General features: G+C 41.7%; 1 protein-coding gene across 1 annotated transcript in view; it reads right to left on the bottom strand.

Annotated features, from left to right (window-relative positions):
* Positions 1-15452, bottom strand: part of LOC134341076 (cell division cycle protein 27 homolog) — a 272971-nt gene that overhangs the window by 123318 nt on the left and 134201 nt on the right. Inside the window, exon 12 of the mRNA XM_063038824.1 lies at positions 783-955. Coding sequence (XP_062894894.1) covers positions 783-955 — 173 coding nt within the window. The remainder of the gene's footprint in view (positions 1-782; positions 956-15452) is intronic.

Genomic DNA, 15452 nt, shown 5'->3' with positions numbered 1-15452 from the left:
ACCTTCCCTGGAACAAGGCCCAATTGCCCATGAAGCCCTCCCTCCTGCACCATCTCCTTAGCCACGTATTTAGATGCATTATATTCCTATTTCTAGCCTCACTAGCAAGTGGCATGGGTAGCAATCCTGAGATTGCAACCCTTGAGGTCTTGTCTTTCGACTTTGCACCTAACTCCCTAAACTCTTTTTGCAGGACCTCCTTCTTCTTTCTGTCTACGTCATTGGTCCCTACATGGACCATAACATCTGGCTGCTTACCCTCCCTCTTGAGAATACTGAAAATTCGATCTGAGATATCGCGGACCCTGGCACCAGGGAGGCAACAGACCATCTGGGATTCTCAATCTCTCCCACATAACCTCTTATCTGTCCCCCTAACTTTCGAATCCCCTATCACTACTGCTCTCCTCTTTTCCCTCCTTCCTTTCTGAGCTGAGAGTCCAGTCTCAGTGCCAGAGACACAACCACTGCAACTTGTCCCTGGTAGGTCATCCCCACCAACAGTATCCAAAACGGTATACTTATTGTTGATGGGAACGGCCACAGGTGTTAGTCATTTGCTCATTACAAGTCTCTCAAACATCAAGAGTACATAAATAGCCTGGTAGCTTCTTAAGGGCCATCTCAGTTGGACATAGAGGAGATTCTTTTTCCCTTTCTAAAGTTTCCACAAAAATCTCATTTTCACCTGATGCTTAATGGAACTCATTAATCAAGTTTAATCTAATTGCCTGCAAGGAATATTTTTAAACATGCTTTCATTAAATCAGTTGGAACCTTACCTGCACGTATTCAGCCAGTTCAAAGTGCGCTCTTCCTATTTGACATAGTACCCAACCAGTGTTATAGTGACGCGTGGGCAACTGACTTAGGATATCAATTGCTTCCTTACAGCTGTAAGAACAAAGTGCCAAATATCCTTTCCCCATCTCACGCAGAAGGCTCATCAGTGCATCTGGTAATTTTCAGTTAAAAAAAGCAGATGTTTTATATTGGTAGGCTAAAATTGGTAGACACAGCACCACTGCAGTAAAAACATTAGAACATAACACACACATCCAAAAAAAAACCACAACAGGGTTCTTTGAACAAAAACATGAATACATTTGATAGTGAGGTAGTTTCCATTTCAGTTACATCATCTGGTCAGCTACAAAGACGATTTTGTATTACACCGTGTGACTGCTAGTACACTTAAATCAAACTTGACTTCAAAACCCAAACAATGATTCATTAGGCGAACAAAACTGAATGAGCTAAATTTCCAACATCTACAGTTTATGCATTATTTACAGCACTGCTTTCATGCTTTAAGCATACTCTATATAGGCTCTCCTCAAAAGAATGACCTAGCTTCTGAAGCATGGGGAATAAGGTTATGACTGACTTGTAATAAAAATAATCTGAAATACCCAAATTTCTATGGAGTTGTAATTCAATTTAAAAATGAGTACAATCATGCTGAATATTGTAACCAAGTGACTTTTATGCTCATGGTACTGATATACAAAAATCTATGGTTGAATTTCCAAGCCTTAAACACCACAGTAATAGGATTTGGACAATAGAATCAGATGTATTAAAAAATGGTTTAATACCAGCAAAACCCCAAATAGAAAGTCAGACAGTCAGCCTTCCTTACCTGTTTTATTACTCAATCTTTTACCTCAATTCAGTATCATTTTCCTGCTCTATCTTAAAACCCCTCAAATTCCTTAATCTGTAAAAAAAAAAGTCTTTCATTTGCCTTCTTTATCACCAATTCAACCTGCAAGTTAATCTTTAGAAAATCTTGCATGAGGTCTCCCAAGCCCCTTTGCAGCTCTGCTTTCTGAATTTTCTCCTCATTTAGAAATTTTCATTTCTACCAAAGTGCATGACTATTCACTTCTTTGTCCATTCTCCAAACAGTCCAAGTCCTTCCACACACTCTCTGTTTCATCAACATTACCTGCTCCTTCATTCATTTTAGTATCATCCTCAAACTTGGCAAAAAGTCAACATCTCTCCATCGAGATCATTAACAAATAACATAAAAGTATTAGTCCCAATGGTGACCACTGCAGAACAGCACAAGTCACCAACAATATGAGTCAACTGGGAAAGACCCCTTTTACTCCAACTCTTTGCCTTAGTCTCAGATGTAGCAAATTATCAAAAGTCTTCTGTAAATCCAAGTAAATAACTCCTATGTTTGTTTCCTGCCAAAAGGCAACAATTGTTCAAGACAGAAATATTACTTATCATAATGTGGAAAAAAGCTAATCAGCCAGTAGATCCAGGGTACTTCCAGCAGAATGCCATTCCTCTCCTTATTTCCATGAAGTCTTTCCAGGTTTCTCTGATGCTTTTGATTTCTTTGCCACTTAAGAAATAAGTTACAATAACCAATTATCCTACAACTGTTTTTGGAATGTGGAAGAACCTAGAGCACTGGGGTAGCCCAGGATGCCCAGGCATGACTCGAGTAGCAGCAGCACTCTCAATGGATATGATTAAATATTCCTGTTTCAGCCTGTTACAGCTAAAAAGCACAACTGCTTCCAAGGTCAGTACAGTCAATAAAGATGTCTTAATGTGCTTAAGTGAACTATCAAGTCTTAAAACTGACGGAAACAACACAATTGCAGTTGGAAGCGCTCACATAGGACATCTCAGAGAAAGCACAGATGTAGATCAGGAATACAAGTGTGTTTAAGGAAACGGAGTTCTAAACTCCCAATACTGACTATCTTGCTGGCAAATGTGCAGTCTCTGGTGAATAAGATCAATGATCTTAGAGCTTGAGTGCTGAATCACCCTGGGGACATTAGGACCGCGTGTGTTCTTTGTTTTGCGGAATCCTGGTTAACCCCTTCTGTACCGGATGCAGCCATCCAGATTGACGGGTTTACTATACACTGTCAGGATAGAACTATAGAGTCTCTCAAAAGCAGAGGTGGAGGAGTATGCCTCATGATCAACAATTCTTGGTGCACAAACATATCAGTGCTGTTCCAATTCTGCTCACCAGACCTAGAATATCTAGCAGTTACCTACTTTACCTACCACAGGAGTTCTCCAGGGTCATTCTGGTAGCAGCATACATTCCACCTCAGGCCAATGTCAATCAGGCTTTAGATGATCTGAGCAATGGGATTAACATGCATGAAACAGCGCGTCCTAACACCTTCACCATCCTTTTGGGAGATTTTAACCAGGCCAGTCTGAAAAAATCACTAAGCAATTACCATCAACAGATCACTTGCAATACCAGAGGGAACACCACACTGGACCATCAAGAATGCCCACTGTGCTATTCCACACCCTCACTTCAGTAAGTCTGATCACCTGGCTGTACTTCTACTTCCTGAGTATAGGCTGCAGCACGAGTAGTGAGGACCAAGAAGGAATGGACAAAGGAAGCACAGGACTGCTTTCAATCGGTGGAGTGGACTGTATTCAGGGATTCATCTTTGAACCTGGATCAGTATGCTGCAGTTGTTACCAACTTTATTAAAACCTGTGTGGATGAGTGTGTGCCCACAAAGACCTACTGTACATTCCCAAACCAAAAGCCGTGGATGAACCAGGAAGTACATTGTCTGCTGAAGGCTAGATCTGTGGCATTCCAGTGACCCAGGCCAATACCAAAAAACAAGGTATGATTTACAAAGGGCTATTTCAAGAACAAAGAAACAATTTCAAATGAGGTTGGAGGTGACATCAAATGCACGGCCACTCTGGCAGGGTTTGCAAGACATTACTTCCTACAGAGTGAAACCCAATAGCATGAATGGCAGCGGTGCTTCACTGTTAGATGAACTCAAAGCTTTCTTTGCCCGGTTTGAAAGGGAGAACACAACTACAGCTGTAAAGATCCCTGCTGCACATGATGACCTTGTGACCTTTGTCTCAGAGGCCAACATTAAGCTGTCTTTAAAGAGAGTGTGCACTTGTAAGGCAGAGGTCCCGATGGAGTACCTGGTAAGGCTCTGAAAACCTGTGCCAACCAACTACGGGGATATTCATTGACATTTTCAACCTCTCACTGCCACGGGCAGAAGTTCCCACTTGTTTCAAAAAGGCAACAATTATGCCAGTGCCTAAGAAGAATAATGTGAGTTGTCTTAATGACTATCGCTTGGCAGCAATTACATTGATAGTGATGAAATGCTTTGGGAGGTCGGTCATGACTAGACTGAACTCCTGCCTCAGCAAGGACCTAGACCCACGGCAATTTGGCCATCACCACAATAGGTCAATGGCAGACACAATCTCAATGGCTCTCCACAAGGCTTTAGACCACCTGGGTAACACACCATTTATGTCAGGAATTGAATGTTGAATTGACTTTATTTCTTACATCCTTTACATACAGGAGGAGTAAAAATCTTTACGTTATGTTAAATGTGCCATGTGCCATCATAGTAATTTATAATAAATAGAACAGTCAATAGAGTACACTCAAATCATCAGTCTGATGGCCTGGTGGAAGAAGCTGTCCCAGAGCTTGTTGGTCCTGGCTTTTAGGCTGCGGTACCGCATATTGGATGGTAGCAGCTAGAATAAACTGTGGTTGGGATGACTTGGGTCCCCAGTGATCCTACAGGCCCTTTTTATATACCGGTCCTTACAAATATCCTGAATAGTGGGAAGTTCACAACTACAGATGTGCTGGGCTGTCCACACCACTCTCTGCAGAGTCCTGTGATTAAGGGAAGTACAGTTCCCATACCAGGCAGTGATGCAGTGAGTCAGGATGCTCTCAGTTGTGCCCCTGTAGAAAGTTCTTAGGATTTGGGGGCCCATACCAAACTTCCTCAACCATCTGAGGTTAAAGAGGCACTATTGTGCCTCTTTCACCACACAACTGAAGTGTATAGACCATGAGGTCCACGGTGAAGTGGATGCCAAGGAACTTGAAGCTGTTTACCCTCTCAACCCCAGATCCATTGATGTCAATAGGGGTTGGCCCATCTCCAATCCTCCTGTAATCCACAACCAACTCCTTTGTTTTGCAACATTGAGGGAAAAGTTGTTTTCTTGACACCACTGTGTCAGAGAGATGATTTCTTCCCAGTAGGCCACCTCACTATATTTTGCGAAAAGGCCAATCAATATCGTGTTATCGGCAAATTTAATTTGCAGATTGATCTGTTCATCAACTACAGCTCGGCATTTAACACTATCATTCTCACAATTCTGATTGAGAAGTTGCAGAACATGGGCCTCTGTACCTCCCTCTGAAATTGGATCCTCAACTTCCTAACTGGAAGACCACCATCTGTGCAGATTGGTGATAACATACCCTCCTTGCCGACAATCAACATTGGCGCGCCTCAGGGATGTGTGCTTAGCCCACTGCTCTACTCTCTATAAACACACGGCTATGGGCTAGGCATAGCTCAAATACCATCTATAAATTTGCTGACGATACAACCATTGTTGGTAGAATTTCAGGTGGTGATAACAGGGCGTAAAGGAGTGAGGTATGCCAATTGGTGGAGTGGTGTTGCAGCAATAACCTGTCACTCAATGTCAGTAAGACGAAAGAGTTGTTTGTGGACTTCTGGAAGGGTAAGACAAAGGAACACATACCAATCCTCACAGAGCGATCAGAAGTGGAGAGAGTGAGCAGTTTCAAGTTCCTGGGTGCAAAGATCTCTGAGGATCTAACCTGGTTCCAACATATCAGTGTAGTTATAAAGAAGGCAAGACACCAACTGTACTTCATTGGGAGTTTGAAGCGATTTGGTATGTCAAAAATACATACAAAAACTTCTATAGTTGTACCGTGGAGAGCATTCTGACAGGCTGCATCACTGTCTGGTATGGAGGGGGAAGGGAGTGCTACAGCACAGGACTGAAAGAAGCTGCAGAGGGTTGTAAGTCTAGTCAGCTCTATCTTCTGTACTAGCCTACAAAGTACCCAGGACATCTTCAGGGATAGGTGTCTCAGAAAGGCAGCGTGCATTATTAAGGACCGGTAGGAGGTACAGAAGCCTGAAGGCACACACTCAGCGATTCAGAAACAGCTTCTTCCCCTCTGCCATCTGATTCCTAAATGGACATGAACCCTTGGACACTACCTCACTTTTTTAATATACAGTATTTCTGTTTTTGCACATTTTTAAAATCTATTCAACTGTATACTGTAATTGATTCCCTTAATTATTTATTATTTTTCTCTCTCTGCTAGATTATGTACTGCATTGAACTGCTGCTGCTAAGTTAACAAATTTCACATCATATGCCAGTGATAACAAACCTGATTCTGATTTTGATATAGGGACAACATAAGTATCTAAAGTCATTCCTAACATGCAAAATTTTAGTGATAGTGGAGCATGTGGCTGTCATGGTAGGACTGACATTTTGATGTCCTGTCTAGAAATCTGAGGGTATGTTTATTACATGTCATTTCAGTGTTTAACTGAGAACTTACATTTACAAGCTAGCTCTCCAGTCAAGTTAGCAAGTATGAGATTTAGCCAACATTTCTTTTAAAGTGAGAAATGTTATTACCTTCACACAAATGGTGGTGAAGTTGGCAAGATGACCCAAAAGTCATCAGCAAACCACTTAAAAATTAGAGAAACAATAAAAAAGTAGTATATCAGTAGTTCTTTGAAAGAGAAAGAGGTTGATATAAAAGAGGGAGAAAGGAGAACTTAATTAGCATGAACTGAGACTGAAGAGACGACAGTGGGGGGTTAATCAAAGAAATAAAACAGCAGCTGATAAGAAAACACAAGCAGTACAAAGTTTTAAAGCAGAGAATACCCCACCAGAATCTCAGTCCAGCTACAAGAACAGAATGATCTCCATCTCCATAGCTTTTACCTATTCACTAATGAAGATTATAAGAATGCTTCAAATTTCAAGTTGCTTTTTTCAGAGTTACTGAGATCTATCTGAATGTTTCATAAGTCTTACTGATTAAAAAAATGTGTAGAGAGATGACTAAATGTTTTGTCAGTGTTAAAAAAATTATTCTCTATAAGTAACCATGCTGGGCATGAGTCTGAGGTAGAGGGTGAGCAAGTGCTTTGTAAGAAGACTTCCTTACCAGCTCTCCTTAATAGCCTCACTGCAGTTAATAACAGCTTCCGGTTGGCAGCGCTATAAGAATTTGGAAGCAGATTCAACTACACATTTAAGGCCCCAAAAACTTATATTGACACTCTGATTTGTGACACATTCCTTTTTGCCTGGCCTGAATGATACTGTTTTTTCTATCTGGAAACAGAGAGGCATTTGTAGCGTAGGTGACCTATATATTAACAGAAACTTTGTCTCATTTGCGCAGTTACAAGCAGTTTACAATATCCCTGCATCTAATCTTTTTAGATAGTTACAAATTTGAGATTATGTTAGGAAATAACTTCGAAGATTTAGACAAACATGAATCCCTGGAGGAAATAAATAAATTTGATCCTGTTTCTCATAGTGCAGTATCCTATCATGAATCCCTGGAGGAAATAAATAAATTTGATCCTGTTTCTCATAGTGCGGTATCCTACATAATGGAGCTTGGGTGAATACTGCAGGTCTTAAACAGGCATAGGTGGATGAATTGGGTATAGAAATGACAGAGGAGGTCTGGGACGAGTATTTAAATAGTATACATGATTGTTCGGTCAACATCAGACATAGACTTAGTACAGTTTAAAACAATACATAGACTCCATTATTCCAAAAAAAAAGTTGCACAGTTTCTACCCTGATATTTCACCAGTTTGTAATAGATGTAAATCTGTCAACAGTAACTTGTCACATTCATTCTGGTCATGTTGTAAGCTTTATGCATACTGGAAAAGTATTTTTCACTGTTTCTCTGAGGGTTTTGGGAAGCAGTGGGAACCAGACCCGCTCATAGCCATCCTTGGAGCAACAAGCCCTCTATCTCCAGCCAATAAGTATGAAAAAATGGCTGTATTGTTTGGAATGGTGATTGCTAAGAAGTTAATCCTGCAAATGTGGAAAATGGACTCTGTTCCTACATACGATCTGTGGCTGAGAGAACTGGCAAATACTTTACATTTGGAGAGACTGAGACTATGTAGTGAGGACAGAGGGGACAACTTTGAAAGGATATGGGACCCTATATTGGACTTTCTCATGGGGTGAGGACTGAGGTTATTTTGGTGTGCTGCACCTCTGCTGTGTATGTTTACTTTTGCCTTTATATTTTTCTCACTTTTGGTGCTCAATATTTAATTAGATTTTGTTAAGGTCGAGGTTTTTGTGGATGTGCTTTTTTTTTGTTGTTTTTTTTGTTTGTAATAAAAAAATATATAAAAAATATTCTTTCTTATGGACAGTTGAAAAAATGATTTACATTATCTATTTGAAATTTGAATTGCTGCTTATTCCAGAGCTGAGGAGGTTATGTAGATGTATTTTTAATTGTAGATGTTGCTTCTTCTAGTTGGACAGATGTTTTGTCAGAGATAATGTTAAACTAAAACTATTGTTTGTTAAAGTCAAAAGTACTTCTTCTTTTTCATCACAGTGCATATTTTGATGGGAATTAAGGTTTTGTTTAGTAATACTGATCTGAACTCATTTGCTGGATTCAAGTGACTTGATGCCAAAATCAGCATTCTGTCAAAAAGGGTTACAATTCCGACAGTCCAATTACAAAACAAGTATTTTTGTTGTTTAGCCAAGGAAAATACTGACATGCTTAAGAAAGAGTGTCTCTAAAGCATATTCTGAATGTATCTAAAAATTGAGTAGAAACTGTTTTACTAGAGGACATGGTTTTCATTTGCAGTATTGACTTAGATATCTTTGTTTGTCATTTCATTTTATATTAAATTCAGTATTTTGGTTGAGTGATAGTAAGAAGACTAAGGCTACATCCACATTAGACTGGATAATTTTGAAAACGCTGGTTTCGCATAAAAACGACAGGCATCCACACCAGGCGCTTTTAAAATACCTCTGTCCACATTAGAACGGGTATTTGGGCAAATCTCCTCCTACTGGGCATGCGCAGGACACATCTACAGAAAACAACCGAAGAGAAGGCCATATTCTATTTCTGTTTCCGCAGCGGCCTTATGCTATTTCCATTGGTCAAAAACTGGAGTACCTACAACAACAGTGAAAGAAAGTTTTCAACAATGTCTGCGAGGGATACAAAGAGAACCTTCACTGGAAAAAGCAGGCCAAATTTCTTGGAGGTTGTGTTCAAGAAAGCAATGAAATGCCGCGCTGCCACCACCGTCTGTTCCAGCACGTCATGGAGCGTTTTTAAAAATAGCCGTTCACCGGTACACACTACAATGCCCAACCGGCGTTTCCAGATTTAAACACTCTGGAGAGTGTTTTAGAAAAGCTCCGTTTTCGGGGGAGGAAAACTCTGATTCAGTGTGGACAGAGGCCTTCCACACCCTACCCATGTATCTGTTCATACCCTGACCATCAAGAATCTATCAACCTCTGCCTTAAATATACATGAAAAACTTGGCCTTCACAGTTCTCTGTGGCAATGAATTTTGTAATTTCTCATTCTCTGGCTATAGAAATTTCTCCTTATCTCTGTTCAAAAAGGATGCCCCTCTATTCTAAGGTTATGATTAGATTCTCCAATCATATGAAACATCCTCTCCATGTCCAATCTGTCAAGGCCTTTCATGATTCCATAGCTTACAATGAAGTCAACCCTCATTTTTCTGAATTCCAGTTAATACAGGCCCAGGGCCATCAAACATGCTTCATGTGACAAGCCATTCAATCCTGGAATCATTTTTTGAACCTCCTTTGAACCCTTCTTAGTGCCAGCCCAACTGCTCAAAATAATCCAAATGAAGCCTCTCCAGTGCTCCTTAAAGTCTTAATATTGCATAGTTGCTTTTATATTCTAGTCCTTTTGAAATGAATACTAACATTGCATTTGCCTTCTTCACCATAGACTCAACCTGGAAATTAACCTTTAGGAAATCCTGCACGACAACTTTCAAGTCTCTTTGCACTTGAGATTTTTGTATTTTCTCTCTATTTAGAAAAGTTAACCCTTTCTTTTCCTCAACCAAAGTGCATGATCATACACTTCCTGACTCTGTATTCCATCAGCTACTTTTTTGCCCATTCTGCTAATCTGGTTAAGTCTTTCAGTAGCCTCTATACTTCCTCAGAACTACCTGTCCCTCCACCTATTCTCACATTCCCTGCAAACTTTGCAACAAAGCCATGAAGTCCATCATCTAATGATGAAGATGATGATGAGATGGAGTATAGAGAGAAAGTAAAGTAGCTGATGGATTGATGTGAGAAGAACAATCTAACCCTGAACATGGAGAAGAGAAAGGATATTATTGTGGACTTCAGAAGATGCAGATGAACCATTTCTCTCAGTCCGTAGAGAGTGCTAAGTGCACCAAGTTCCCGGGTGTTCACATCATGAATGACCTCACCCGGTCCCATAATACACCTCCCTGAACAAGAAGGCACAAGAGCATCTCCACTTCCTAAAAAGATTGATGCAAGTAAGGAACCCCTCCCCATCTTAAAATACATTTTATAGGAGCACCAATGAGAGCCCCCTAACAAGTTGCATCTCTATCTCATATGGGAGCAGCCAAGCATCAAACCAGAAATCCCTACAAAGGACTGTAAAAATGGCTCAAAGCATCATATAGATCCCCCTGCTATCCACTGATGACATTTATCAGGGGCGCTGCATATAGAACATAGAATGTAGAACATAGAATAGTACAACACAGTACAGGCCCTTCGGCCCACAATGTTGTGCCAACCCTCAAACCCTGCCTCCCATATAAGCCCCCACCTTAAATTCCTCCATATACCTGTCTAGTAGTCTCTTAAACTTCACTAGTGTATCTGCCTCCATCACTGACTCAGGCAGTGCATTCCACGCACCAACCACTCTCTGAGTAAAAAAGCTTCCTCTAATATCCCCCTTGAACTTCCCACCCCTTACCTTAAAGCCATGTTCTCTTGTATTGAGCAGTGGTGCCCTGGGGAAGAGGCGCTGGCTATCCAGTCTATCTATTCCTCTTATTATCTTGTACACCTCTATCATGTTTCCTCTCATCCTCCTTCTCTCCAAAGAGTAAAGCCCTAACTCCCTTAATCTCTGATCATAATGCATACTTTCTAAACCAGGCAGCATCCTGGTAAATCTCCTCAGTACTCTTTCCAGCGCTTCCACATCCTTCCTACAGTGAGGTGACCAGAACTGGACACAGTACTACAAGTGTGGCCTAACCAGAGTTTTGTAGAGCTTCATCATTACATCGCGACTCTTAAACTCTATCCCTCAACTTATGAAAGCTAACACCCCATAAGCTTTCTTAACTACCCTATCCACATGTGAGGCAACTTTCAGGGATCTGTGGACATGTACCCCGAGATCCCTCTGCTCCTCTACACTACCAAGTATCCTGCCATTTACTTTGTACTCTGCCTTGGAGTTTGCCCTTCCAAAGTGTACCACCTCACATTTCTCTGGGTTGAACTCCATCTGCCACTTCTCAGCCCACTTCTGCATCCTATCAATGTCTCTCTGCAATCTTTGACAATCCTCTACACTATCTACAACACCACCAATCTTTGTGTCGTCTGCAAACTTGCCAACCCACCCTTCTACCCCCACATCCAGGTCGTTAATAAAAATCATGAAAAGTAGAGGTCCCAAAACAGATCCTTGTGGGACACCACTAGTCACAATCCTCCAATCTGAATGTACTCCCTCCACCACCACCCTCTGCCTTCTGCAGGCAAGCCAATTCTGAATCCACCTGCCCAAACTTCCCTGGATCTCATGCCTTCTAACTTTCTGAATAAGCTTACCGTGTGGAACCTTGTCAAATGCCTTACTAAAATCCATATACATCACATCCACTGCACTACCTTCATCTATATACCTGGTCACCTCCTCAAAGACTCTATCAAGCTTGTTAGACATGATCTGCCCTTCACAAAGCCATGCTGACTGTCCTTGATCAGACTATGATTCTCTAAATGCCTTAGAGATCCTATCTCTAAGAATCTTTTCCAACAGCTTTCCCACCACAGACGTAAGGCTCACTGGTCTATAATTACCCGGACTATCCCAACTACCTTTTTTGAACAAGGGGACAACATTCGCCTCCCTCCAATCCTCCAGTACCATTCCCGTGGACAACGAGGACATAAAGATCCTAGCCAGGGGCTCAGCAATCTCTTCTCTCGCCTCCTGGAGCAGCCTGGGGAATATTCCGTCAGGCCCAGGAGACTTATCTGTCCTAATGTATTTTAACAACTCCAACACCTCCTCTCCCTTGATATCAACATGCTCCAGAACATCAACCTCACTCATATTGTCCTCACCATCATCAAGATCCCTCTCATTGGTGAATACCGAAGAGAAGTATTCATTGAGGACCTCGCTCACTTCCACAGCCTCCAGGCACATCTTCCCACCTTTATCTCTAATCGGTCCTACCTTCACTCCTGTCATCCTTTTTTTCTTCACGTATTTGAAGAATGCCTTGGGGTTTTCCTTTACCCTACTCGCCAACGCCTTCTCATTCCTCCTTCTTGCTCTTCTCAGCCCCTTCTTAAACTCCTTTCTTGCTTCCCTATATTCCTCAATACCCATCTGATCCTTGCTTCCTACACCACATGTATGCTGCCTTCTTCCACCTGACTAGATTTTCCACCTCACTTGTCACCCATGGTTCCTTCACCCTACCATTCTTTATCTTCCTCACTGGGACAAATTTATCCCTAACATCCTGCAAGAGGTCTCTGAACATCGACCACATGTCCATAGTACATTTCCCTGCAAAAATATCATCCCAATTCACACCCGCAAGTTCTAGCCTTCTAGCCTCATAATTTGCCTTTCCCCAATTAAAAATTTTCCCGTCCTCTCTGATTCTATCCTTTTGCATGATAATGCTAAAGGCCAGGGAGCAGTGGTCACTGTCCCCCAGATGCTCACTCACTGAGAGATCTGTGACCTGACCCGGTTCATTACCCAGTACTAGATCTAGTATGGCATTCCCCCTTGTCGGCCTGTCCACATACTGTGACAGGAATCCGTCCTGGACACACTTAACAAACTCTGCCCCATCTAAACCCTTGGGACTAATCAGATGCCAATCAATATTAGGGAAGTTAAAGTCACCCATGATAACAACCCTGTTATTTTTGCACCTTTCCAAAATCTGCCTCCCAATCTGCTCCTCTGTATCTCTGCTGCTACCAGGGGGCCTATAGAATACCCCCAACAGAGTAACTGCTCCCTTCCTATTCCTGACTTCAACCCATATTGACTCAAAAGAGGATCCTGCTACATTACCCACCCTTTCTGTAGCTGTAATAGTACCTCTGACCAGTAATGCCACCCTGCTCCCCTTTTTCCGCCCTCTCTATCCCTTTTAAAGCACTGAAATCCAGGAATATTGAGAATCCGTTCCTGCCTTGGTGCCAGCCAAGTCTCAGGGCCCTTAGCATTATTAAGGATCCCACCCTTCCATCCTGCATCCTCTTTGACTTTCTACCATGAAGCAGGAGACTATGATGCCTTAAACCAAGAATAGTTGGGATGAGAAAGTTTCCTCTCCCTGGTCATTAAGTTTCTGAATTCCCTGCTGCAACTGTCACTGGTTAATCTGTTTCAGTACAATATTTAATGTTAATGCACTTTAGTTTGTTATTTACGTTTGATTCATCTGTATATTTTCTCTTGAAGAAACCATGTTGACTAAAGCCTATTTTATCACCTGCCTTGAGTTACCCCAAAACCACATACTTAACAATCATCTCTACCACTGAGGTTAGACTAATTGGCTCATAACTGCCTTTCTTCTGCCTCGCTCTCTTCTTCATTTGCTATTTTCCAGTCTTCCAGAACCATTCCAGAATCTAGTGATTCTTGAAAGATCATTACTAATGTCTGCACAATCTCTTCAGCTACTTCTTTCAGGTCCCTGGGGTGCAGTCCATCTGGTCCAGGTGGTTTATCTACCCTCAGACCTTTCAATTTCCCAAGAACTTTCTTCCTAATAGTTGTAACTTCACACACTTCATGTCCCCTGTTATCTGAAAGAGATGCTTGTTGACTTCAGGAGGACATGGAGCGACCACTCTCTGCTGAACATCAACGACTCCTCCGTAGAGATCGTTAAGAGCACCAAATTTCTTGGTGTTCACCTGGCGGAGAATCTCATCTGGTCCCTCAACACCAACTCCATAGCAAAGAAAGCCCAGCAACGTCTCTACTTGCTGCGAAGGCTGAGAAAAGTCCATCTCCCACCCCCCAACCTCACCACATTCTACAGAGGTTGTATTGAGAGCATCCTGAGCAGCTCCATCACTGCCTGGTTCAGAAATTGCACAATCTCGGATCGCAAGACCCTGCGGCGGATAGTGAGGTCAGCTGAGATGATCATCGGGAGCTCTCTTCCCGCCATTTCAGACATTCACACCACATGTTGCAACTGCAAAGCAAATAGCATTATGAAGGACCCAACGCACACTTCATACAAACTCTTCTCCCTCCTGCCATCTGGCAAAAGGCACCGAAGCATTTGGGCTCTCACAACCAGACTATGTAATAGTTTCTTCCCCTAAGCCATCAGACTCCTCAATACCCAGAGCCTGGACTGACATCAACCTACTGCCCTCTACTGTGCCTATTGTCTTGTTTATTATTTATTGTAATGCCTGCACTGATTTGTGCATTTTATGCAGTCCTGGATAGGCCTGTAATCTAGTGTAGTTTTTGTGTTGTTTTACGTAGTTCAGTGTAGTTTTTGTATTGTTCCATGTAGCATCATGGTCCTGAAAAATGTTCTCTTGTTTTTACTGTGCACTATACCAGCAGCTATGGTCGAAATGACAATAAAAAGTGACTTGACTTGACTATACCATACTGCTACTCTACAGTGAAGACAGATGCAAAATACTTATTCAGTTCATCTGCCAATTCCTTGTCTCCCATTACTACGTCTTCTGCATTATTTTCCAGCAGACTGATATACTTTCATCTTTCCTTTGCACTTGATGTATTTGAAGAAACTTTTGGTATCCTCTTAATTATTGCCAAGCTTACTTTCGCATTCCATCTTTACCTCCTTAATTATATTTTAGTTGCCGTCTCTTTGTTTTTAAAAATCTCCCAATCTTTCAACTTCCCACTAATTTTTGCTGTAGTATATGCCCTCCGTTTGGCTTTTATGTTGGCTTTGAGTGATCTTACCTTTAGAATATTTCTTCCTCTTTAGATGTATATATCCTATGCCTTCTGAATTCTTTCCAGAAACTCCAGCCATTGCTGCTTTGCTGTCATCCCTGCCAGTGTTCTTTTCCATTCAATTCTGTCCAACTCCTCTCCCATATCTCTGTAATTCCCTTCATTCCACTGTAATACTGATAATCTGATTTTAGCTTCTCCTTCTCAAATTTCATGGTGAATTTGATCATATTATGATCACTTTACCCCAAGGCAG

This window comes from Mobula hypostoma, chromosome Y, assembly GCF_963921235.1.
Source record: "Mobula hypostoma chromosome Y, sMobHyp1.1, whole genome shotgun sequence".
NCBI lineage: Eukaryota > Metazoa > Chordata > Chondrichthyes > Myliobatiformes > Myliobatidae > Mobula > Mobula hypostoma.
The sequence above is the reverse complement of the archived record's forward strand: the minus strand, read 5'-3'. Positions and strand labels throughout refer to the sequence as shown.